Source organism: Cygnus olor, chromosome 4, assembly GCF_009769625.2.
Source record: "Cygnus olor isolate bCygOlo1 chromosome 4, bCygOlo1.pri.v2, whole genome shotgun sequence".
NCBI classification, from domain to species: domain Eukaryota; kingdom Metazoa; phylum Chordata; class Aves; order Anseriformes; family Anatidae; genus Cygnus; species Cygnus olor.
In genome coordinates, this window is record NC_049172.1 from 6,538,085 (window position 1) to 6,565,983 (window position 27,899).

General features: G+C 39.0%; 1 protein-coding gene across 2 annotated transcripts in view; it reads right to left on the bottom strand.

The window, feature by feature from the left end:
• Positions 1-27,899, bottom strand: part of NFKB1 (nuclear factor kappa B subunit 1) — a 58,061-nt gene that overhangs the window by 16,715 nt on the left and 13,447 nt on the right. The window contains exons 3-11 of one of the 2 annotated variants that reach the window (XM_040555587.1): positions 27,784-27,868; positions 19,014-19,054; positions 16,449-16,547; positions 9,332-9,480; positions 7,700-7,863; positions 6,282-6,440; positions 4,279-4,383; positions 2,320-2,411; positions 1,609-1,747 (exon numbers count right to left, since the gene is read on the bottom strand). In XM_040555587.1, coding sequence (XP_040411521.1) covers positions 1,609-1,747; positions 2,320-2,411; positions 4,279-4,383; positions 6,282-6,440; positions 7,700-7,863; positions 9,332-9,480; positions 16,449-16,547; positions 19,014-19,054; positions 27,784-27,868 — 1,033 coding nt within the window. The remainder of the gene's footprint in view (positions 1-1,608; positions 1,748-2,319; positions 2,412-4,278; positions 4,384-6,281; positions 6,441-7,699; positions 7,864-9,331; positions 9,481-16,448; positions 16,548-19,013; positions 19,055-27,783; positions 27,869-27,899) is intronic. The other variant, XM_040555588.1, reaches the window with a different exon arrangement.

Here is a 27,899-nt window from a genome sequence, read left to right on the forward strand (position 1 = left end):
CTGGGGAAAGTGAAAATGGCACGACAAGAACTATCTGTACAGGGATACAAAGATTACAAGGTTAAAACCCACTAAAACTGTTAAGAGAAGGACATACAAAACCACCTTCAATAAATGATCTATTAGTTTTCAACAAACATACAACAAAAAGAAATTACATGCACAGCCACATCAGTCAGTGCATCAAACTGGACAGCTGACTACATGGAACAGTACACTGAAAAGTAGAAGTGCATTATTTCCAGGCATACATGATCTGTAAGTATGTATGCATGCATGCACCAGGCATACTCACACTGACGAGGAGAGAAAACTCTAGAGAGCAATCTAGTCAGAGAAACAAACAAAAAATCCACAGACACGTGTCTAAGTTCATGTGAACACTTGCAACAGTGGAAAAATACAGACCCTAAATGGTAATTTTATGATTAGATTGTATAGGGCATCCTAAAATGCACATAATATTGAATTAATTTTACTTGAGAGGTTCATAAAAAAAAGTTTGCTTCACATTTGGCAACTTTGTTCTGCAGTTAGACATTTCATCTCCATGAAACTTGGGCAAGAGATTCCTTAAATCATTACTGATACAAGATCTTCTAGCTACTCTGGAAGATTTTGAAAAGGCATGCTTTCTGCTATTTTATTATAATAAGTGTAAAATAGATTCAGCTGTACAACTACCACCTCCCCTCTCCTCAGCTTAGTCCATTAGCACTGATGCACACATATTTCAGAGTTTGACAGGGTACTGATTTCAGCATGGCTCCAAATTCAGTACTGCGAACTTGCAAGATTAGGACTTAACAGCACAAACTGCACGCAGGTTAACTGTTAAGGAGATAGACTATTAGTGCAACAAAACACTAATTCTGACTGGGACCTCAAGGTATTTCCGTATCTTTAACATTATTAATATTTAAAAACATACTGATGCTGTCTTTCACATCAAACTCATTTGAAATGTAGAAGAGTTTTTAATGGGCACAGACTTGCTGGTTAGAGTTCTCACTAACAACTCAGGAAGCAGGTCTGATGCTAGCTGTTCTACCTCAGCTAGCTAACTAACATTTTACCCTAAGAGGTAACAGCACTTTCCCTACTCTTACAAAAAGGGTCTTGAGCTCATTAGGCAGTATAGGCAATTGGAAAATTCAAAAACATCAGAGAAATTGTGAGGCATGATGGTGAAAGGAGAGAACTGGAAAATATATACTTTTTCCACCAGATACCAACCAGTCTTTTGTTTAAGGTTTCAACTGAAAGTACTGACAGCAAAATGTCCTCAGATACTATTTTGCAGAAACTCAGAGAAGAGAGTGCCATCTACTGTATGAACAGGCATATAGGAAACTTACCCAGAGTAAACCTCAGTAGAAAGACAGATTTACTGCTTACCAGTCCAACAACAACAAAAACCAATAAGCCATAACAGAGGTAACAGTTTTCCTATTAGCTCTGCACAAAACAAGGCGGCAAATATCCTGTTTTCTAAAAATAATAACTACAAAAAATGTTTCACTCAACACATGTCCTATCCTATTAAAAGTATTCCTAGGGACCTTGCAGTTTCTGTTTCTAGGATACAAAGTGGGTTTAATGAATTACCTTTGATTTCCGGATAGTAAAGAAAAGGCTTTGGTTCACTTGTTTCCAGATCAGATTTCCGACGCAGTTGTACAAATACAGAGGCTGGCTTTGTGATATTGACATCTCGATACTTGGGTGTTTTAAACACAATAGCAAACTGTGAAGGAAACAATGATAAGCGCATTTGTCACGGACAGTGGTTTTTGGCAACTCTGCATGTACATTTGTGTTATTTTTGTGGGAGTTGGTTCATTACTAGGGAGTCAAAAATTTGCGAAAGGCTGCTACCACAACAAACTTCCATTTTAGTTTTCAGCTGTACCTTTGAGTTAGAGTCCTAAAGTCTTTTGTGAAAGACAGAACCACCAGGAATCACCATGCCATGTATGTTAGTACCACACTGCTGCTCCCCTCATCGTTGAGCAACTACTCTGTGGCTTTCTCAGCATCCTCATAGGAGCTGTGAGAGTTTTCTATATATCCTATCCCAATTCGCACTGGTGTATGTTTAAAGCAAGTGATCTCCCTCCTGATTTCCTAGAGCTACATTCCTAACTTAGATCTTAAAGAACAGTTAAGATTCTATTATTATTAGGAAGTAGCCAACAAAAGACAGGGACTGAAGAGTATGGGATATACAGGTTCTCACCTAATTTTCTAATTTTAATATAATCCTGGTTTCTTAAGATCAGAAAACCATTAACAAATGGCAAATGCTCTGTTACTTACCTGCCTATGTACATCTGTAGGAGAAAAGTCTCCAAAGCCTTCCCACATACCACCATTCTCATCCTCCTCATAGAAACGTATTTGAATATCATCTGCAAAGAGTGAAAGAAACAATAACTTTGGGATGTTTGTGCATTCGTTTAACCTTTGGCTAAGTTTATTTCAGATAAAAATCAACACGGTTACTTTTTAGCTGGGTGATAATATTACATGAATAATGCATGAATCATCGTTATCCATGTTATGAAAACAACATAGATAACCCATTTTTGACAATTTTAGATCAGCCCGATTCTAATGACTTGACTGATGTTGCTCTCTGTTTCCTGAGCAGTAAAAGGAGAATTAGGTTCACTACCTCTTCCTATTCTAGGGCTAGCAAACATTCCAGAGGAGCTCTATTTGGAACAAGCGTGTAGGGAGGGGAGAACTTGAAGCGTGAACTGTAGAAACCACCCCCTCTCCTCCAGCAGTTTCAGTTCAAAAAACTGTAGCAAAACCCGAAGTGCCACAGTTCAAGTTCCGCTTGCTGCTGGCAGAGCGCCATTCGGAGCTGCGGCTCAGCGAGACGGCAGAGGTGTGAGCGAGCAGCTTGTCAACAGCGATCCCTCACCCCCCAAACACAGCACAGGCCACGCCATAAACATGAGATTTGGCTTCTGCTCCTCTAAACAACTTTTCTTTCGTTCTCTATTTGGTTACTTATTTATATATTTTTAGGAGAGCTTGGGAAATACCACGCTTGCATATTCCTTCCCCAGCACCTCTGAGAAGAAACAATAGCAAAACTATTTTCTCGTGGGGTGACTGAAGCAGGACATGCTTTTGGAGCAGGCAGACTGCTTCCTCTGATCCACCACCTGCTAGTCTCAAGATTGCGAACCACCACTTCCAGTCCTGCTGTCCTGCATGCTCAAGTTCCTTCAGGCAGGAGGTTTCTGAGAGCAGTGAGGTCAGGGGAAACCCCACTAGGGCTGAGGGGAAACCCCACCTCGGGGCTTCCACTGAGTCAGACTTTTATTTATTTATTTTGTGCACAAGATTTATGTTTCATCTCAGTTCTCCTGAAAGCAGAGGGTATACACACTACTGAAGAAAACAGTTTTTTCAAAGCCCCCAAAGTGCTCTCTCTTTCCTGATAAACTGGTAGAAGAACATGGCAAGGAAGAGAGGTGGAAGAGGATAGCCTGCATTAATGGAAAACAGCAACATGATTTTAACAACATGAGCAGAGACTCATTGCGAACAGGTGAGAACTGGGCACTTGCTCTGCCATCCAATCTATGCCGGGGAGTCCCAGGTATCACCTATAGCTGAAAAATGCAAAGGATTTACCCCACTCCTTGTTTATTTTTTTCTTTTTAGTTCAGCCCAAATACTACAAACAACCACATAAACCATTAAGAGCCCAATCCTGACACATTCATAGCCACGAGCAGAAATTACTAAAACAAGTGTGTAAGAAGTATCAGTTTACCCTGAGTAATCTCTACCATTAGCATATACACAAAAATGAAGTTATTAGCAGCAGCACTGAAAACATTCAGTTCCCATTGGTGATTAATACTGAATGCTCATACTTACCCTTTATAGTCAGAAACTTAATAATAAATCAGAAACTTTAGAATAATTCAGAGCAGGTGTGAGATAATGGAATCAAAGATCACCCAGAACCCATTACCCAAAAAAAAATAAAAATAGAACATGGGAAGGGCAGAAATTTGAGAAGAACAAAGTTGATCATGTGGTCTCTGGGGAGGCAACATACACTGAATTTGCTTTGCAAGCCTATTTTGATTTATTCATTTTCTGGACTGCTGGCCTGGCTTCCAGAAAGGCTGAGCACTTACACATCCTGCTGCTCTATCAGAACAGGAGAATAGTAAGGCAGCCCAGCAGGCCTCATGTGTTACTCCGGATGAACCCCCTGGTGTGCCTTACAATACCCAGGACACTTACCTTTCTGAACCTTGTCACAGAGAAGGTAAATCTCTTCCCCTCCTGTTACACACCCTGCTGTTCTGTCCATTCTTACAATTTTTAAGTTGGAGGCATTGGGAGCTTCTATTGAAAGGAAAAGATTTTAAAAATGTTTAACTTCACAACAATTTTAGATTACATAAGGTAAAAATAAAAATACACAAATGCAACAGAAAGACGAGCCACCAATTCAACCCACTTAAATTTATCTATGACTTTTAAAAAGGATGAATCAACAGTTTTTCATCTTACGGGTGTAATCTTGTGTGCTCTAAGCTCTGAGTGAACTGTTAACTATAAAATAAGGCCCTGGCCATTCCAGCACAATTACAGCACTAGTACAGAAACAGAGCAGTGAACTGCATCCTGCATTAGCACTAACTTTATGACAAGAGGGCATTACAAGAGAACATTTTCTTTCCTGTTTTCTTTGCAATGTGACACTGCTGAAGGCTGTTACCTTTAAGTCACTAGGTTAATGCAATATGCAATGCTTGCTCTGCACTGTGGCTTACTTGAAAGCAACCTCAGTCCCTGACCAACATACCAGACTGCGATCAAAAAGCTCACCTCCACAGATCTTAGCAGAGGCATCAACGGACACCTATGGGTTCTTGAGATAGAGCTATCATCTGATAATTAAATCACGTGTGATGGACAATTATGCGACAAATTGTGTCCTCTCTGTGGAAAAGACTTGGATGGTTCAAAAAAGGACATTAGGAAAAAAAAAAAAAAAAAAGGAAAAATCTTTTGGAATCAACAGATAAGAGGTCACCTTGGGAGCTAAAAATCTAGCAAATGAAAGCTATGTAGCAACTTAAACAGCAGAAACATGCATATTTTCCCTTTCTATTATTCTCCTTAGCTGGAGTCAAAATTTTGATGGTCAGATTCGTAAGGATAGGATAACTTCAATAGTTTTTCTATACGGCTTGATAAATGCTCTGCCTCTGTTGATGCTTTGTCCTCCTCTTCCTCTTTGCTTTACCAATACTCGCTATCATTATGTACTTAAGAGTAAGAAAACAAATGGAATCTGTAATGGTTAATATTGAAAATCAGTATTCCTTAAAGACACTATTAGGCAAATCACCTCAACCTGCAGATGAAAAAACCGTCTTCTCATCCAGAAAATAAGGGACACATGTGCCATACGAGTATCAGACATCATGTTTTCTCACACAGTGAACAAACACAAAGTAGGCCTGCATTCTCCACCTAATAGCAGGCAACACTCTACAGAAGCTTTAGAACAGCTGCATTTAATACCTTTTCATCCAGACTCTGTCCATATAAATTGATGACCATTGGACAAAGAAAGAAAATGGTACTTTTTCTGACTCATTGAATAATGATTATCAGGAACGTGGCAACCCACAGGTACAGGGAGGAAAACTCAGGCAGCAGAAAGGGTTCAGATGAAATGAGTAAGTATAATCCAAAGGCACAAGGAGAAACAAAGTGAAAAGATTCACTTAGAGAAGGGGCAAATAGAGAGATGTAACACAAGTATAAAAATACTGACAGGTCCAGAGGAAATAAATGGATCAAAAACTCTGGTTGTTTTAGTCTCAGAAAACAAGGGCAAGCAGATGGCCAGCAAAACTGAAAAGTGTGTGATTCTCAAGAAAGACTGAAGTAAAGTTAAGTTTTTCCTCACATCTTATGTGACAAGGCTTTGCCACAGACAGCAACTGAAAACAAGAAGACAAGTCTGCAAAATTCAAACACAATATAGGAAGAATTTACAGAATCCTCACAATACAGATGGCAGGATTAAACATGCTAACAGCAAAATAAAAACTTCCTTTAGGGCTTACATCAATATCTATTAAAAACAGAATGATACCATGTGTACTTGGACAGACATGGGGCCAATATCCATGGGCTACCTAGCTATAGCAGTATCTACATACCATTTTTGTATGTAAAAAAGCTTTCCCCTTATTGAAAAGGTAATTAAAGCCAAATACACTTACTGCTGTCATATATTGCATCTGATATAACAGGATCAAGTTTCCGTGTGAAACTGCCATTGCTGTCGGGGAGAAAGGCTGTAAACATAAGACGCACCACACTGAGATCCATTTCTTTAGTCTGCTGTACTGCTGCCTGACGAATAATTTCTCTTTCTCGTTCTGGAACCAACAAATAGTACACACGAATTAACACAAAGTGGGGGGGGACTGTGCATTTTCCAAACATTACTATCAAAAAGCACCAATAGCAAGGAAACATTTTCATTTAGTATCCATCGGCTTCTATCTTTTTATTCAGAGAGGAGGAGCTGTTCACAATATACTGTATTCATCTTGCAGTTTGTGAGTAAGATATTATTTAAGATAAGGTATATAATTAAGAGACATACAGAAAATGACTATTTTCTGCTCTCAATTTAAAAAGGTTGTGAAAAGGACAGAGGCTGCCCCTAAGGACATTTGAATGCCAGGTATTAAAGCGATAAAGAGTAGGCTGGCCCCTTTATATGATTCCTGAAAGCAATGTAGACCACAGGTTTTACAGGGAGCACAGCTGAACTAAACAGGTATCCTCAAAGAAAGTCTCCATGGTTACTTAAGGATATTCTGTGTCCAGTTCTGGGCTTCCTGATACAAAAAAGACAGGGATCTCCTGGAAAGAGTCCAGAGGAAGGCCACAAAGATGATATGTGGCCTGGAGCATCTTCCCTATGAAGAAAGGCTGAGAGACCTGGGTCTGTTCAGCCTGGAGAAAAGAAGACTGAGAGGGGATCTTATCAATGTTTATAAATACCTGAAGCGTGGGAGACAGAGGGATTTGGCCAACCTCTTTTCAGTGGTTGTGGGGAAAGGACAAGGGGTAATGGCCACAAAACTGAGCACAGGAAGTTCCGCACCAACATGCGAAAGAACTTCTTCATGGTGAGGGTGATGGAGCACTGGAACAGGCTGCCCAGGGAGGTTGTGGAGTCTCCTTCTCTAGAGATATTCAGGGCCCATCTGGACGCCTACCTGGGCAGCCTGCTTTAAGAAACCTGCTTTGGCAGGGGGGTTGGACCCGATGATCTTTCGAGGTCCCTTCCAACCCCTACAATTCGGTGATTCTGTGGTATCATGTCTCACAGCGATAACACAAAATGACTCTAGTTATAAGCTTACTAAACAGGATAAGAGCAATGAAATATAGGCGTCGAGGAGGGTACAGGCAGCTACGGAAGAAATTTGTTCTGTACTCATGTGCGTGTTAACAACAAAAACTTTCAGATTTCCCAAAACACAGCAACAATACACAATAAGCACATAGCGATACGCTGTTTTCCTACCCAGGACCTTTTTCTGGCTAAGAATCTGCATTTTCAGAAGCCAAGTCTGTTTTTTAGTAAAAGACCTATTAAAGTCAGGCCACCATTTCCACATACCAGTTAGCTGTCTGTCTCCACATCCTTCTGCCTGCAGATAGCCAAGTTCAGGATGCACCAAGAGTCCTGGGTTGTATCCTTTTTTGCAAGCATCTATCATGCGTGTTTCCAGAGTTTCAAACACCTTCTTCTTTGTGACATGAAGTATTCCAAGGTTTGCAAACCTGACAAATTTTGATTGAGAGAAATATTTTCTTAATGTCTTATGCCAAACCTGCAGCAGGCAGTCTCTCTTACCAGAGAAAGCTGCTCCACTGAACTCCAGCTTGAAAATTTCAGCCAACCTTAAAAAGCATGTAAAACATGTACCATCATATGGCAATGATCATATGGCTGCACAGGACTTTCCCATGGCGTAAGAGGTAATCTATTAGTTTTCAGACTTACACTGTGGAAGCAACTAAGAAAACCTTTGAAAATCTGCTCGTCACACTTTGTTTGCTCTGTCATTAATATGCAATTTTATGGCTGTTACGCAAAGCAAGCAATTGATCAGAAGAAGTTCGGTCAGTTCAAACTGACTTAGAGAGCAAGCTAAAAACAGTGTAAGTTTTCCAAAGAAAATGTTTTAGGCTGGGCTCTGGGCTTTCAACGAGACACTTCAGGTATCTCTGAATGAAAATTTCCATAATACAAAATATGCTTTTGTAAAAATCTCCTGGCACATTCAAAAATCAATTAGATCTGGAAGTATGAAAACAAGACAATAACTCAATTTTCATATGGGTCAATTGAGGATACGAAAGCTGTTTCTAAACATCTGATGAAAAACAAGACAGGTTAGGAAATGAGCCAAACTTTTCAAGATGAAAAGGAGCATTTCAAATAAAGCTATTTAAATTGCCGTGCTTGGTAAAGTTAGTGCACTGGGCTTGGACATCAAAAGTTACAGTTTAAAAGAATCTCTCTCTCCCAACCTCCTCAGCTTTTTAAACTTCTTCTTCTTCACCAACAAAGACATTCTTGAGATCACAGAACTAAAACTCACAGCCAGCATGAAACCTGATCTAAGCCTGAAAACGTAGACAGGAGCCTGAGTTCCATTTACTGATACAAACAATTACTCTTTTAAATTAAACAAGAACAGACCAACTACAATTTCACTATAATCTTATTGCTTTAAACTTAAAAAGTTTGACTCGTTTAGTATTTTCATGTTTATACCTGTCTTGCATTAATTTCAAATTTACTAACTTCATTTTCTTAATGCTTTTCTCTTTGCTATATTCCTATTGGTGTATTTCAGTGATGGTAAAATATTGATCAAAAAGGTAACGAAAACTTTTGTTCAGTAACATTACAGTCCGGTCTTTCCGAACAAACCTACTTAACGTTTTAAAGAATGAGCTTGCAGTACAAATTTGGATTGCACATCGAGAGACCAAAATTCTACAAATTCTAACTGAAAATTATTTGCTCTAATCTATTTGGTCTGCCTAGGCCATATTCTAAAGAGGTAAAACAGAAACCTAGTCTATTTTTCTGTTTAACATACAAAGCACACATTAGAGCATGAAGACTAGCACTCCACTTAGCTGCTTATTAGTAAAAATTTTGTATTGCTTCTTATAGTGTTTCTAATTGATTCTCTCTACCTTAGTTCAGTTTTACAAATATATTTGACAGACTTACCCTACAACCATATCTTTAGGTCCTGCATTAACTGTGCATACTCCGTCTTCACAAAATTTACCCACCAAGCTGTGAGCATGCAAGTGGACGTATTTCCCGTTAGTAACTAACTGGACAATTACTTTTGCAGGTCCAACATAATTGCAAATCTGTAAATAAAGATAAAATTGTTATTATTTTTTTGAAGATGGAACAAGCAATGATTCCAGTTGAGTGTTTTCTGTCAGCTAAGTACAATCAAGCTTACACAGGAGAAATGTGAATGTGTCTTCTCATGAATTCCAAGTGACAAAATAACAGCAACAGATCATCACAAAGTCAACACTTTTTTTGTAATTCAAGTTAACGTACAAATGGCAGCAGTGGTGACAAAAAAGTTAAGAAATAAAACAAATGTAAGGGAGAGCGACCTATTTCCCAAATCATGAACACCAGTTTCACATTCTAGCCAGTTATGCTACATTGCTCTCCTTAAACTTCAATTAGTACATTAAATTCACAATAGACATTGTTAGTCAGTTATGATAAACTGAGTGCCTTAGGAGGCACTCTGGAGGACTATGAAGCTTTTTTCCTTCATTATAGTTTCTAATCATCATACATTTTTAATAGCTTTTAAAATTGTGATGTCAAGTAATGCTTCAAAAAAACCCCTAAAATTACTAACAATATATCATTTTGGTAAGTTAGTTGCTTTACATATATTATTCAAACATTATTTTCTTTCCTCATAAGTAATACTCTTCAACTCGGTTATCGGTTATGCATCATTTTCAAATTATGCCAAATATAAAATTATCTCACTTTAAAAAAGCAAACATTACCTTCCCTTCCAATTCACTTAATTAACCCTTTTATCAATGTTGTTTTTTTCCCTCCTCCTCTAATTTTTCTTCTAATGTGCCCGAGGCAAAGTTCTTTGTATTACAGCAGCTTATAGATCTAATCAACCAAGGTATTAAAGGATCACGATAAACATTAAAGTGATGAATTGGTGATGAACTGAATACTTAAGGTTATATTGTTGATAAAATGCAGATAACCGGGGATTGCCACGATTTCACCACATTATTAAGTCCTGCCACCTTTCCTTCACTCCACTTAACCCCTCTCTTGAATCCCTTCCATCATAGTTGAAACACTCTGCATATATACGTGTGCCTTCACCGTCTTCCTATTCGCTGCTAAAAGCAAAAAAAAAAAAAACAACCACCCAAACTATGAAAAAGGTGTTCCAGGAGGAACAGGTGTGCAAAGGTATTCTCATTACTCACTGCCTGCAAGGTAACTGTATAATACTGTATTAATGTGGATTTTGCAAGTGTTGCTTTCTGAAATATGAAGCACAGGGTACTCATGCTTTCTCCTGTTCCCAAATTCTAACCTCTCCTGGACTGAAACTGTACAAAGACACTGAATAATCACTCCTTCACCATTTACCCATTTATCAGCAGTGAGAAAATGCAAGGATCCCTGTGCAACTTTCACAAAGTGACGTGAAAATAAAAATGATTATGTTTTATGCCACATATCACCTTCATCACTACAATTAAGGCTGAGAGAGGGGCTTTTTAAAAAATATTTTCTTTTCTTCCCTCACTAAACAAGCCTCTCCCTGCTATAAAGTTCCCAGCACATCTATAGTGTTATATTCATTATGAGTAACACGCATGTTCTTGTATCACATCAGAAAAGTTCAAGACAATCCTTCATCAGCTGTAGAAACCACAGTGAAACAGTAGGTAGGACTGCTGCACGTCAAGGACTTTCCAGCCTCTGAAAGCAGAACATATAACTGCAGTGGTAACCAGATTGCAATCTCCCCCTGTTACTCAGCTCAGCATGATCTTTGTAGTCTCTCTCAGGGGAAAAACAAAAGAGTTCTTAAAACGTAATACCTTATATAGGTCATTAGACAAGAAAGGACTATTTTCGTCATCTAGTCTGACATCCTATGCTGCAGAGGCTATAGGATGTCCTTGAATTGTTTCCTACCTGTATGTCTTACAGACAGTATTTCCTACTTGATTTTGAGATATCCAGATTATCTCAGTGGCCAACAAAATAGTCCCATTGGTTAACCAGCCTTATATAACATAAACTAAGCCTGAAATCATTTTTGGGTCCTTGAATCATTGATACCACAACTTCAGAATAACCTGTTTTTTTTCTGCTATTAAGATATACAAATAACTATCACCTTTTCCATCATGTAAAGGTGTTAGAAGGTAGAGAGTATATTACAGTGATGAATACCCATACAGAAACCCAATGATTATGGTGTTGACAGGAAAACACATACACAATATGAGGAGACAGCGTTTGGGAGCTGTATCACTCGAAAGCAGACCTGTGATCTGAAAAACTAGCTACTGAACACCAAATTAAAGATTGGGGAAAAAAAAGAAAATAAGGAGTTCCTGGGAAGAGCATAGCTGTAATACTTGATTACATCCTGTACTGAAGCAGCATTCAATTGATCTAATCTGATAAAGTTAAAATGCTGCAGGCTCACATTTATCTGCTGTTCCTGTTTGAGAGAGATTTGTCTGAGAGATTAAGAGGACCCTGTGAACTTGAAATTGAGTCAATTTCAAAACGAGAGTTGAAAGGTTTTTCAGTTATTTCACATCTTCCTGAGATCCAGACCCCAAACAGTTTTTTATACTTTCTAAAACTTAAAAAAAACTTGTAGAAAAACATTTTTCTACTTGAAAGATGTTTTTTTGAGTTACTCATACAAGCAAGAAGTGAAACCAAGCAGTTAACTAAAGAAAGCAAATGATGGAAAGGACCATGTCAAACATACAAAACCAGCAATGATAAAAATATCTATTTCTCTTTCTAATCACTTTGTTATAGCAGCTACATCCCCAATCCTGCCTGACCTGTTGAGTATGACCAGTGCTGCCTTAAATACTCACATACAAAAAGTGTTCCACAGATGAGGCATCACTCACTTTTCATAAATGCCATGTTCTCAGAGAACAGCATTATTTTTTTTTTCAGTTGCCAGTTTAAGACAAGACATTTCAGGCTTGGTAGGAACTGTTTAGGCAACTGAATACTTACATAGACCCAAGACCTTTAGGCCACCTAAGAACAAGCAATGTAAAGTAACTTAAATCAATGGGAGTTGTAGATCTTTTGATCCTCTGAATCTGAGGTCACTCTTACACCAAAAATACAGACTTTGGTGCACTGCCTTAGGAGCCCAAGTACAGGGCCCCAGTACTCCATATTCAGCCAAACCAGCCATGGCAGTAAAAAGCACAAATCTCCCTGAATTTAGCTTCGGTTGAATTGGTTCAGTGCAGGTTTTTAAGAGGCATTAAAGATTTATAACAAAAAATCTGCTCGTTTTTGACTAGTGATTATTTCTTTTCTTGGCCGTTGACTGAATTAATCTTTAACCTGTAATCAGTGATCTATCACTCCACAACTTAATTCCTATAGGGAAAAAAAGCAAGTATGTTGCTCCTCTCTTCAACAAGAAAGTTCATCAACTAAATAACTTGCCTAATTTTCCAGATTTTCCTCCTGAACTTGAAGTAGGTGCTGAAATCCCCCTGATTTCAATAAAAAAACCTTATCTCCAAATTGAGGCATAATTTAGGATATAGCCCAAGGACATGTCTGGATGGGCAGTGCTCCTGTTTAGGCGCCTGGGCTCGGGACTGCCTAACTGGTACTCAGCTTTGATTCACAAGCTGAACTGCACTATGTCCAGACTCATCGGCAGAGAGACAGCGCTCATTAGCTTGGGCACATCTCTGAGCAGTAGTGGTTACCCAGCCTCTGGGCTGGAACTCATTTACATCCAGCTCACAGAATAGGCAACGTGAATTTGTTTGCAGCCACCCATGTAGATTTGCCCCCAAGGAGATGAAAACTCAGGACATTTCCTTCACACCGCTATTTTCAGCAAATTATTTTCACACCCAAAACTGGATCAAGCACTTCAGTGTCAAACATGAATACACTAACATCAGTATGCAAGATCAGGACATACATAGTAAATGTGTAACAAGGTGAGTGGAAATCTTCTATGGAAGTTGTCTGGCAGTTTTCCAAATGCATAAAAACAAGCAACTTATTCAGTGAGCTGGTGATAATATCAGACAATCCAGTTTTGTTCTTTTGGTGGTTCTCTTTTTTTTTTTTTTGTTGTTGTTCTAAAACTCTTTAGAGAGCTTTGGGAGAGCAAATCTGTTGTTATTTGGATATAGAATAACTATATCCAACTACAGAAATACAACTGTCTTTTACCTGGACAGCAAGCATATTATGAGGAAACAGCTCAAAAGCTTTAATTTCAGCTGTTCTAGATGGTATTTTAGATAGACTCAATTTTCTAGTGTTACTTTCATCAAGCAGACGGAAATGAAATTTAAACCGGAGAATTTTAGGTAGCTTGCCATGAAATCTTCCTTCATTATAGTATGTTCAATATCTGCAGCTCCTCTGCGAAGTTATATAAAATCCACTAAATCCTCTAAAAACACAACATGTTTTGTACATAACATTAAGATTACTATTAGCAAAGATGGCAGTAAACAAAGGAATACAAGGCCCTAAAGTATGAAGTTGAATGAATCCTATTTTTGATATTACAGGAAATATACTACTGGTAAGTGGACTCCATTTGCTATGACTGTGCTACTGTGCTGTTAAAACAAGAGTTTTTAAATCAATTCCAAGTTGTCAGCCAGTACAGATTTGTCTCAAGTACAAAGACTTGCTGGCACCGTAGAACTGCTGCACTAACTCCTGGTGTATACCATCTCCTAATATGCTCTACAGGAGGTGGTTAAATATGTAATTAACTAACAAAACATCTTGCTTAGAGACATGGCAAAGTCTTCAGCACTTGAAATGAAAGACACATCTTTATGCTTTCCAGCTCAGCTGGAAGTTAGGGAGTAGGTGCAGGAAAAAAAAGGGTGAGGTTCAATAGTCCACGTTATGCAAGAAGTCATATCAGATACATGTTTTTCTTTAGGCTTTTAACCCATAATACTAACAAAAGTGGGTAGGGAGACTGCAGTGCTTTTTAGTGCACTGAAGACATGTATTTTCAGAACATCCCATGGCGGCTACTGGTAAATTGCATCAGTTTCCTGTGCAGAGTTGGCCAAGCACAAGAGAGACCCTGGTGTGAGCTGCACTGACCACCCACCCCATGGCCAAGGTTTAAAGATCTGTCACAAAGCCTCCTTTTTACAGAACAGCCAATGCTCACACTACTGCCCTTTTGCATCACCATGATCAACAAATGGAGGTTTATGGTGAAAGCCTTGACATAATTGTAAAAATAAAATAAAATACAGTAATCTTCAACTGTGCTTGCCTCATTTACAACAAGGTGAGCACCCTTTGACAAAACACAGGAGAGACTTACAGGAAAAGGTGTGAAACGGTTCTGTCTTTACTGGCACCACTTGAATCGAGAACAAGCACTAACAAGCAATGGCCTTGAGGAATTTACTTGTTGTGTTCCTTTGCCAGCCTCTCCCAGCAGGTGTTGCCATGTGGGGATTTGTACTAGAAAAAAACCAGATGCGCACAGTAGGACGAGAGGAAGGGAGGGGAAGGGACACGTGTGTGTTGGGGGAGCTTTAGATGAAATTAAAATCTGATGATCAATGAAACCAGGTTTGATGGAAAGCCAAAGAACATTTTGCTTTCTAGTTTTTCCACGGAGAAATTCCATTCCCTATAGAACTTCTCATTGCTTATCTCGTTGTGCTATTTTGTGTCCCATCACACCTTTGGGAAATACAATAACATGACAAGTATCATCAATAACAACTGATAATTATTTGTATTAATCATCAGTACAGATGGAATTGGAATCCAAAGATCTGGCTCAACTGAGGTACATTCTTTTTATTTGAACATACCAGTAAAATTTTATTCAATGGTTCATCATTATCGTCACAATAGGAAAGGGAAAAGCAAGTAGATTCTTTGCCTGGGCTGGTAATTTTTCTTAACAGTTTTGCAAGGCTACATGAAATCAGCTTTTTCAGCCTCTTCTCAATTTGCCAGACTAACACCCCCTAGGCTAACTCAGCCAATGCTGATTATTTTCCGTTGAGTCATGCTCATACTGATTCATTATGGACATGCAACTGTTCCAAACTCTACTCTCTCTCAAGAACTGCAAAAGAACTACATGCATACAACAGGGAAAGTTAATGAGTGGCACACATCAAGGCCTAGTCCAGATGCTAACTGCTTGCCACCCTTCCATTCCCTTATCTCCCTGTAATGGAGTAAAATACAACACCAGAATTAAAAAATATTAACCCTGCTCCTCATGAGACAATCTCTAGCGCAGTAAGTTCATCAAAGACATAACACAGCGACAAGACTGAGAGTTCATTAAGTTCAAAAAAATGCAGAAAACACGGTGCGTCTTTTCCCCACTTCTGTGCAGAAAGAATTTGCCGCAAGAACCTTAGGCAAAGAAAGTTCATCCCTAATCCTAGAATGATTAATCATCACTGTTATAATCTTCATATTGTGCTAGCACAGAATGCTTCTTTGATTGACATGCTTGAATTATTCCTGGAATAAAAGAAAGAGATTCAGCGAACTCCTGAACATAATGCTACTCCTGTTAAAAATGACAAAATTTCTGTTGATTTTAAAGTAATCTGGATGAAGTCCTTAAGAACTTAAGGACTCAATACTCTAAAGTAAGGAGTAATATGAATAGAAAAAGGAGGAAAACTTGGTAAATAGCATTTTAGACTGAACTGGAATAAGTGACTGGGCTCTAGCATTATGCTGGTAGTGGTGTAACTGACCATCTTAGGCCTTACATTATACTAAAACTCTACCTTTCAGAAGAGCTCCATTGGTGTGCACAAGGACAGTGAGGTGGTAGATGTAGGAAAGCTTACTGCTTAACTGCTAGCAAATAAGTATGGTGCCAAAGTATCTCCACAAATCTGAAAACGACTTGCTTTTTAAAATCAATTTCACTTTTAAAGTGGGAATTGAAGTGCAGCCAGTCAGAGTAATTTCATAAAAAAGTGTGTTGATTTGCAGTACGGTCCTACATGCACTTACATTCAGCTTGCAAAATATTAAAGTTTTATGTTCTTACTTTGACTTGAGGGAATGATTTTTTGTTCTTTTCACTGGAAGCACCAGGAAGTCCACCATGTGAAGGCCCTTCGCATACGTATCGGAATCGAAAACCCCTCTGTGGAAATAAAGGAAAAGAAACTTGAAAGCTCTTTAAAAGCAAAACTGAAAAAAGACAGCACATGCACATGTGCATGCATACACACACACACGACTTGCCCACAAACAGTAGTTACAACTGCTCATCCCATAAATGTCTGAGCAATGGTTGACAAAGCACCACTGAACTGTAGCTCCAGAGAAATTGTCCCATTCTCACTCTCACACATTAGCAACAACCAGATATTCTTCTTTCAGTAAGTGAAGATATTTTGAGGCAGAGATCTATTTATACTCTCAAAACAAGATAAAAATTAAAAGACAGAGAATCTAAGAACAGTTGCTCTTTCTCCCACAATAGCTGCTAGGTAGAGAGGGTTGCAACCAATCAGGGAAGTACACAGCATCATAGAAAAAAGAGCACGGATGAAACAGAAATCCTTCTTCCTTGTAGGAAAAGCATGGGAAACCTGCATCCCTGAGAAGAGTCCAGAGGCAGCACAAAAGATTCAGGGGACATTGAATGACCAAGTAGCAACCGCTCTAGAGTACAAACGTCCATGGATGCCTTTGTTATTACAGGAAATTATATTCCCTTTGCTTTACTAAGTATTCTACACTGTACAGAAGATGCAACTCTTAAGCAAATGTATTTGGTAACTCAGCTATGCTGTTTTATATGGCCCCCACCTTTGAATACTTTCAGACCTACTCCACAGTCCTGCAATTTCTGGCAAAGTCCCTGTCTTATACAGGCCTCCCGATGTGTCTGTTCAAACAGCACCAGGTAAGTGTTGCATCCTTCAAGGATCATTTGGACTGTAATAGTAGGCAGCTCTGAATTTGAAGTCTGTATTAGCTGACAGTGAACGTCTCAAAAAATTACTCTGTAACCATTAGCTTCAACATCTATCTCACTAAACAAAGCCTTTTCAGTTTAAGAACATATCTCCCAAGCAAATGGAAAGATCTGTCTTTTGTTCAGATGCTGATCAGACAGTGTAATTAATCCTAAATCACATATTTGCCCTCCTATGGTGACCAAGTGACCAAGTGTATTGCAAGTGAAGTGCCCAACTATGATGAGCTTGAACTCAAGTCGTCCAGAAGGAAAAGCTACTTCCACAGTCATGATGCCAGGGACAACCCAGTCTCTCTTCACCTCTTATGCGTTATGCCCAACAGGTCCAGCAGACATCCGAGTGGCCTTCCCCAGTCTATTGCCCTTCCTATGGCAGCTGTGTTTTCACACATACAGTCCTACTCTCCCCCACTGTCTCTTTGCTCCTAAAAAGAACACAAGCACAGCACCCTGCCTATGGATCACCCTCATTACACTGTTATAAACCATCGCTCAGCTTGCCACATGCCATTCCACTAAAGAGCTGCTTGTGGAGATGTCACGTATGGAAAAGGGTGGTTTCTCTTTAGGCACTGCACACTATAGGCTCTGCCATGCAAAGACGTGGCCTAATTTGGGATAATCTAAAACAAGGAAGAGGCAGCATATTCTTCCAAGAGTTCACAGTACATTGCTGTTTCACCTAAGACACTTAAGTGTCGCCTGTTCCCATAGGGATGCTCAGTATAAAAATGTCCTTAGTGTGTGCCTGAAACAGATGTTCTCTACAGTCTCCTAGGAGAGTGACTGGATTGTGACATGCGTTTGCAGAAGACAAAGCAGAGGACAGAATGGCTTCTAGACAACCATCTACTTAACAGCTGCATAATGTAGGATTTTATGCAACTACGTGGGAGAGGCAAAAAAAAAAAAAAAGGACTTCGTACTGTAACAGCTTAAGGAGGAATACTTGTAATTGCTGATGCCACCAGCCAGAATTACTTTGTACTTCAGTTGCATGAATAATAACCAGTACATTAGGATGAAACTGACACTATCAGAGCAGCATAAGTGAACGTTCACTACTGAGTCACCAAAAAAAGTTACTTTCAAGTATTTATCTTCATTTGTTTTGGGTTATTCAGAACAGCCAACTGCAATAAAAGGAATCTCAAAGGACAACAGGATTTCTTCATGATGACAAAACACAAGTCAAAACTTCCTGTAACTTCTGGGAATGGAATGAAATGTTTGGATTTTTTTCTTTCACATCTTTCAAGAAACATGAAACAAATTATAAAAAACTCCCATGATTGGTCTATGAGTTTACGTTTCAAAATACTGGGGTACTATAACACTCATTTCTAAGATGACAAGTCTATATTTAGCAAGACATTTTTTAAAACCCTCCATTTTTTTCTGGTCTTATGACACTTCCAAAGAGACACAGAGATGAAGACAGAACAAAACAGGAAATGATTTAACTACAAAAGTGAGAGGAAAAACTGCTCATGGTTAAATGCCATATTTGTTACTAAGTTTAACCTCTTCAACCCTTCTCTCTCATCTTAAGTCATAGCTTTATTCAAAGCTGAACATAGTGACATAGCTATCTTAAAGATTTTCAAAATGTAGTGTTCTTACCTGTTTTGGCTGCTCAATGATTTGAAGATATGGTCCATCTGCTAACATAAAAGAAAGAAGAAATGTCATAATGCAAATTATATTTCTATTACAATGAAACATAAGTTAAAGGGATAAAATGGATATCCTTGAATGTCTTGAAATTTTTTGAAAGCACCCAAGTATCTTCAGAACTTAAGTAAAATTCTAATAACTAATTTATCAGTTGGGAGTCTACCATTTGTAACCTTTACCAAGACCACTGGAGTAAGAAGGGATTGATTAAATAACAAAAGCTACTTTTAGCTCAGAGGACCTAAAGGAGTAATTCAGATCACCCAGTTAAGACTCTGAGCAGTGAGTAAAAATTGGATCCTCTCCTTGCCATGGATGAGCTGCCTGGCCTTCTTGAGCTAAGGTTAACTTTTGTATTTAAACCCCTTGGGCTCTAAAGACTATATTCACAAGCCTTGGCCCTGGGGCTTCCTACCAACTAGGTGCTTTTGAAAGTTGAGAGCCAATCGGTAGCTCTGAGGTATGGGAATATAGGAGGAATTCAAGCTGTCTCAACATGTCCTAACAGTCAGAGCTGCTTTAAAAAATGGAACTGAGGAGACTAAACCATTTACATTCTTTCGATAATTTCAAATGTACTTTTAAATATACTGCTCTGCTGTGCCTCTAAAACGTTGAGCACACCCTATTTGACTATATGCAGACTCTTTAATGAAATCCAACTTTGTGCATGTTGCTGACACACTGGGTTACGTTCTAACAAATTCTGATTGTTTTTTCAAAGAAGGCTTATTAGCTTCAACAGCTTTAAACCTTGCACTATTCCCTGAATGTTAGCTAACTTCACAACACAAACCTCATTCAAAACTCACCAGTTTAAATAGCCTTCGAGCAGACCCTAAATCCAATGAGAACTCTGTGCCACCAGACCTCAGAATTAATCACCTCGTCAAAGGAAGCTCCAACTCTGATCAATTGGATTATTTACACAGAGAGAAGGAAAGCTCTCTAGGTGGATGGGTGTGAAACGCCTCTTCAAATGCAAGCCATTCCTGAGGCTGAAAACAACAGTTCTGCGAGGTATAATATCCTTCCTGTCTCTTGACAAGCAAAGAAGAGAATTTGGGTTTCAATGCTAAAAAATCAGTTGTTATCAAAGCAGACCCCAAATGACAGCTTCACTGTGAATACCTGCACAATATATTGCCAGCTATATTCCTGTTGAGTTTATGCATCATCACTTATACCCTACTGAAGCTATTCATGCTGAGGAATCTAGCAAGCTCACTGGGACACATGAAACCACCAGAAGAGACAAGCTACATCTATACGGCAGGGCCTGCAAGCAAAAAAAAGCATATTGTGCCTTGCCAGCATCCACGAAAAGGTATGGTCAGCCTCTGAACATCTGTACCACCTGCAAGTACCACGCTATCCAGCTACCTCAACCAGGTAGTACTTGGTTTGAGCACAGAATGACATGCTCGCTTCAACTTCAGTATCCACTGATAATTAAAAATGGCAGAGGATTAATTCATTTACAGTTTGCAGTATGACCGTGTGTCCTTCTCCGCTCCTCAATACAACTTTAATAAAAGAGACCTTCACGTCCTGAGACAACACAGTTCTTAACTGATTACTCTCAAAATGAAAAGTTTTGATAAATATGCTAACAGATAGAATTATTATTTTGCTGTCAAAGTCAGCAAAACTGAATTAACTTCATGATAAAGGTCCATTGCAAATGCCAGTCACAACAATTCCACATAAAAAGATAATTTAGTTCCCAAATCCAACACTCTTCCTGTGAAAAAGTAAACAGTGCTACAATTAAAATCTTTAAAGTCATGTAAAGCAACTGCTTCAAGACAATACACACATTATTTTACACTAGAAATCAGGAAAAACATTTTGGGCTTTAGAAAGTTTAAAAGATGTAGATTAATTATTTAGTTTTAGTGTGATTTTATGCTCTTTTTTCTGACTGTAACATGGAGTCAAGATGAGTAAAGTTGAGTTTAAGCATGATACTGGCGCTTGAATGTAAGACCGCTGTTCACAGACCTCTAACTCTCCCCATGCATTAGGCACCTAAAATTTTATACTTTAACAATCCAGAGGCCTTGTATCTTCTGGGCACTGGCAGAAGCAATTCACTTTAAATACAACCGCGTAGCTCAACTCTCAACCAAGCCTCCAGGTCAGGACCTGCCAAGCAGTTGTTCTTCGGCTGTTTTCCCCTTAGGAATTCACTTTCAAGGCATATACTTGTGATTAGAATCGGCACAAAACCTTACTGCTCCCTCTTAAGCATGAGCCAGAAAAACAAAGTGCTCTTTTATACAAAAGCTACTACGTGGTTCCAGCAGTCCCCCAGGATGCAGCAGACCCAGGTTCAAGACTTTCCTCTGCATGAGGGAGTTCAAAGTACTAAGAGAGGGATTTCCATTATATTGGCCTAGTGGAAAGCTCAAGGGGAATTTTTTGTACTACTGAGATGGTTTCACCTTGCATGGCATTTGTGAAAACTCTGGAAAATGGAAAACTTAGGACAGTAGTACTAATTTTTCCCTTGGGAAAAAAACTTCTAAAAAGCATACAAATATATTAAAAAATAAAGTATTTTACATACCAATACTAAGAAAGTGCAAAAAAGGGTGCAGTCTGCTATCATTAATCAGTGGTAATAGACATTAACTGATCATATACCCATGTATTAAAGACAAAGCTTTGCAAGGTCTTATTTTAGCCTTTGGATTTTATGAATAAACATTTTCTCTTTCCTTACAACTAAGTAATTCTCTGGTACAGCATTTGAAGCAGATCTGAGTAAGTGGACAGAGAAGGCACACTAATACAAGGCATTTGATTATACCAGAAATGCTATCTAGAAATAAAGCAGAAATATTAAAGGTAACTTTCAAGCCTAAGTGACATATTATTTTGACTATGAAATGGATTTTGCTTCGCAAAAGGTCTCATCCAGCTGTCTTCCTTAGGCTATGAATACTTTCCAGAAGTACGTTAGACAGACAGCCTAACATTTGCTGTGTGGTCCCTTCTCTGTCTCTTCCTCTCCCTCTCTCAAATCTTTTCCCCAGGAGGGAGAATGTGAAATAAACCAAGGTGTTTTGCACAGGGAAGTTTTTAATAGTTGATTTCTATTAGTAGACATGTCTGGTCTAAGCAGATGGCAGGAAGCTGAAGATGTACACCTTGTAAATGGCACGTATAATGACGAGGTTTGTGACAACCTTTTGCACCTCTGTTCCAGGCTGGTCAAGTCGTTGGTGAGGAATCCCCCTTTAAGAGTTACACAAGCAGAAGGAACACTACTAAACACACAGCTTGAGCTCCACGTTTGCCCCAGAGAGGCTGAAGCAGCATACAGTCACGGAGTTGGCCTCCACACAGGGATGACTCCCACAGCTGCCAAGAGCCGAGTTTTGACACGAGACTGCTCACGACTTGCCTGGCACTGCTGCACAACCAGGAGGGCTATGAACGGCAACTTGGTCATGCAGTCCTCCAGCCTGGAGGGGGTTTGGTGCAGAATGCCACATCCTGATACTCTTCAATGCTTCCTTTTCTGTCTTCTCGCCTCGCTTGCCACAGGCCAGCTCACATCCCGCTGCCTCCCCTCCAGCCTGACTCACAGTCGCACTTCCCCACATCTTCTCCAACTGCTACATTTCTTCATTTTCCTTCCTGTCTGAGTCAGAGGCCCTCCTGCATCTTGACACTCCCACCGCTTACATTCTTTCTTCCTCTTGACAGGCCTCACCCTGCACACACAATTCCCAAAGGAGCACCCACTGAGGTGTGCTCTTTCCACCACAGCCAAGTCAAGGGTTTGTGAGGTTGGGAGGATATAGGCAGCTGTATTGCATCCTGCCCTTGTAATTGTGTGCTGTTTTACCCAGTAGATATGGATGAAACCACTCTCAGCCTCTAGGTCTTGGTTATAAAACCCAATACCAACCCTCTTGTGTCCATCTTGGAAGTGGTACCTTGCTGCTAAAAGCTCAGACTCCAGATCTAGTCTCTTATCCTTCCTTAAGGCCTGTGGTAGACATAGACCTGTTAGAGCAGGTCTGTGGCAGAGGAGAGCCACGAGGATGATCAGAGGGCTAGAGCACCTCTCCTGTGAAGGCAGGCTGAAGGAGCTGGGGTTGTTCAGCCTGTAGAAGAGAAGGCTCTGGGGAGACCTCACGGCAGCCTGCCAGTACCTAAAGGGGATCTCCAGGAAAGCTGGGGAGGAACTCTTTGTCAAGGTGACAGTGATAAGACAAGGGCAAATGGTTTTAAACTAGAAGAGGGGAGATTTAGATTAGATATTAGGAAAAAATTCTTTACTCAAAGGGTGTGGGGCACTGGAACAGGCTGCCCAGAGAAGTTGGGGATGCACCGTGTGGCTTAACCCAGCAGGCAGCTAAGCACCACACAGCCATTCTCTCACTCCCCCGAGCGTCATCAGGGAGAGTACAAGGAAAAAGTACAAGAACTCGTGGGTTGAGATAAGAACAGTTTAATAAGAAAGGGAGAAGAAAAAAAAAAGAATTAAAATCCCAAGTGATGCACAACGCAATTGCTCACCAGCTGCCAACTGATGCCCAGCCAGTCTCTGAGCAGCATCCGCCTCCCCCCAGCCATTTCCCCCAGTTTTATTTTCAACATGATGCTATGTGGAACGGGACATCCCTTTGGTCACCACGGATCAGCTGTCCCGGCTTTGTCCCCTCCCAGCTTCTTGTGCTCCTCGCTGGCAGGGCAGTATGAGAAGCCAAAAATCCTTGACTCAGTGTAAGCACTGCTCAGCAACAGCTAAAAACATTGATGCGTTATCAGCATTATTCTCATCCTAAATCCAAAACATAGCAACATATCAGCTACTAGGAAGATTAGGAAAATTAACTCTATACCAGCCAAAACCAGGACACCCCATCCCTGGAAGCGTTTAAGGCCAGGCTGGATGGGGCTTTGAGCAACCTGGTCTGATGGGAGGTGTCCCTGCCCACGGCAGGGGTTTGGAACTAGATGGTTTTTAAGGTCCCTTCCAACCCAAACCATTCTGTGATTCATAAGTCCTCCCCCTCAGGGATCTACCCTTACAGGAAGGCTCTGCAAAATTTAAAGTGTGATATTTAAAGCAAGATGTTTAAAGCAAGCAGCACATGGGCTTTGCTTAACCTGTTTCCTCTCCCATTTCACTCTTCAGAAGATTTAGAAAAAAACACCAAAAGCTGTAGGCAATTCTGCCCATGCTTCTGGACTAGGGCTGCTGCCGTGGGACCAGGAAATGAACACCCATCTCATTTTTGCTGATGGTCAGGCTTCCCTGAATCTCCCACTAAGAATAACTTTCTCTTTGAGAAAATATGAAATAAAGTTTCTTCTTCTTCTTTTTTTTTTTTTTTTTAAAGGGCATGCTTTATCCTTCTATACCTTTCCTGGTTCTCAACAGCAAGCATTGCAGAATGTTGGGCAGAGGAGGTTAAATAATACAAGAAAATGTAATTTGAGCAGCCTTTTCAGCTGCTGATGGTCCTGCTTCAACTTCACAGGCTTAGTCTGACTGGAATAAATAAATAAATAAATAAATAAAAACAAGAAAACAAACAAAAACAAATAACAACTGAGTGCCAATGGCTAGTTAGATGAGAGCCTCTAATAAACAAAATAAGTGACCAGTTCCCCCAAACACCCCTATCTCTCCCCCCCAGCTTGAGTACTCTGCAATATGGTTATAGATGGTCTTGTATAATCAGGAGTAAGAAAGAAACACCTAAAACTATAAAATACTTTGCTAAGAGTTCTGCCCATGTCCTCTCCAATTTCAGGCACTGCTTTATCCCTCCACTACACAGTGGACATCAGACTGCTGCGTATCTGCTTTTACACTGCCTTAATACATGCTGCAGATAATTCTCTTTCCATCCCCTACACCATCAAGGGTTAGTACCTGACTCTCAAAGGCAGGATGCTTCCTAAGGAGCCAAAGAACCTGCTGACTTCATGCCACACCATGCCTGCTACTGGGGGTATTTTAAACGCACAGCTCGGTCCTACAGCTTGTGCTGTTACGGTAGTTGTTATAAATATAACCTTTTTTCACCCAAGGTACACAGAGACCACTTCTCCTTCTAGTTTTAAATGTAAATGTAAAACTTGAACCAAGTAACTACCTACTACAGGTTTAGAGCCAAAATAACCAAGCACTGACTGTAATTTTTACTTAAAACTGATATATGTGAGACAGAAAAAAGTGGGCAGAGAGATTTGAGCACTGACAAATGCAAAGAAAAAATCCTTGCCCCGTCACCTCAAAGGTTTTCCAGTATTACTGTAAATATTAATGTAACAGCAGAACATCTATCATTAGAAAGTCCCCAAATTCCCCGGCTATTTGTTGATTCACCTACACTGGCATGATATGGCAATTCAGTTATACATTGAAACTGCCTGCCAATGTAATATGTCTGACAATGCGCATTTATGAATGTAGAGATTGAAAGATGTAGGCACCACACCAAATCATGAGCAATAATTAATGTCCTTGGATCTTTGTGTTTAAATCATCCAATTGTACTAAACAAAAATCCTTTTTAGAACACTTATTTCACCTTCTCTGTATCTTGACTGGAAGTACTTTTGGAAAATCCCACTTGAATTTGTAACTGGTCTTGTTGTATAGAAAGAAATAACTAGTTCCTGCTTAGAAACAACCAGAACATAATATATAAATTATTATATTACATTATAACTAAAAAGCTAGCTATCAATACACCATAGTTTCAAGCAGGGGAGGAAGTAAGTATTATAGTGATAGTACTTAAGAAACAAAATCATTAGATAGCATTGAATTGACAACCTTTTCTGAAATTTATGATTGAGCTTCTGTTTGTAATAATTAGAAATCCACACTTCTTAATTAAATCCCATTTTGTACACGGAGAATGTGCCACCTATATTTCAGCAGTAGACAAGAGCAGCGCCATAAAAAAAAAGAAAGAAAAAAAGACGGTTTCTAAGTAATTTTGTGAATAAAGGATACAGCTAGACTTAGACTTGAAAGAGTTTTCTGTGATTCTAGATCCCAGTGAATTCTTGACTCCCTGACGTGATTTTAAAAACAGCTGTTTTCTAGTTTAGACATGACATAGATATCTGAAAATCAGTTTTAGATACCTGAATAATTTGTATGGAATGAACCTGGCATGAAGAGTACAAAGTAAGCTTAAATAGTATGTGTAAAAAAGATATAATTCTGGGGAAATCAAAATTCCAATAACCTTATTCGTTCCTTAGAAACTCTGGGAGAACAGTGAAAAAAAAAGCCCTTGGTATATAACTTACAAGCCCTTTAATCTTACACAGACGAATCTTACTGTATAATTATACTGCCTTAATAAAAACAGTGCAAACAAATGATTGCAACATTCATTTGCTGGATGCCTGTCCATATTTGTCAAGAGCTTTGCTCATCGGAACATTTTATCTTGAAACAAAATTATCTGTACCATATGTGTTTCTTGATCCTTCCTCGCTAATATTCAGTCAAGAGAACTTGAAGTATGGTTTAAACCAGGAAGCACTGAAACAGTAAACATGCCTTTATTTTTCAATCAGCATTTATTTTTACGTTAAAGTGGAATTTTACCTATGAAGTAAAAGGCTAATTGTTTATTTCATTCTATCCTTTACACCTTCACTGCTGTCAAGTGTATCAAATATATTAAAAAAAAGCAAAAACACAAAGGGGATTTGCTCTTTCAACAAAACAATGCCATCTGCAATATAGAAGATACTACCTACATCCTTATACAACCGACTCAAACAGATCAAATCAACAAGAGAAAGTTGCCATGTTAAAAGACATTAATAACTATACTGGAGATGGTAAATCAAGAAAAAACTCATATAGTTAAATAGATTTTTAATTCCTGCCTCCTTTCCAATCAGCCATTTTAATAAATTAAGCAGGAGAAACATAGGATTTTCCAAATTCAAGCAAAATTAATAAAGAAATTTAATATGCAAAACCAGACCTAAATTGATCAAGCAGCTAATACTGGCTGAGATATAACACACATATTTGACATTCTTGTTCTGGAACCATAGTGGAAGAACTGCATATCAGGCTTTTGCAGAACACTATTTGGTTATTTTCAGTGTTCGGTTGCAAAATTTGACTCTGAACTTTCAAACTGGTGTTATTATTCAGGAAGTTGTCAGGTACTTTTAATACCAGACAGCCACAGTACAGGAAACAGAGAAGTCACTGAGAAGGAAAAACACATTCGAATGATACAGGAAGTTGAATACACTCTACTTTTTATTAGTGAAAAACAAGCACCTTAAGAATTATTACAACAAATGTTCAAGAGAAAAAAAGTACATATTGTACTCTGCAAACTGGCAATACAAACATTAGAGGTCACTGATGATGCAAATTAAAAAAATAAATTAAGAAGAGGTCACTCAAAGCTCTTTGGTCACTCAAATCATTTAACTGATTGAAACTTTCAGTTTCTGTACAAGTCAAATGAAAATCACTTTGTCTCACTCTTGAAACTTTCATGAGGTTAAATAAGAGATGGTCGAAGGTTTAATATGAAGTCAGTCCAACATTAGTCTAGTTGACAACTTTGTATATAGTATTAAGAAATACAATAGTGTAAACAAAGCAATCTCTGACAAGAATTTCACACAAAAGAAAAACAAAACTGGAAGAAACAGCACGAAAATAGCACAATCCAATAGCAACAGTTCCTACCTGTTCGTAGTGGTAAGTCTGAAGTGATGTAACCTGTATTATTAAATATTGTATTCATTCCCATGAACTGGTCCATTGCAAACATCTATATTGAAAAAGAGTATACTCTTCATTAC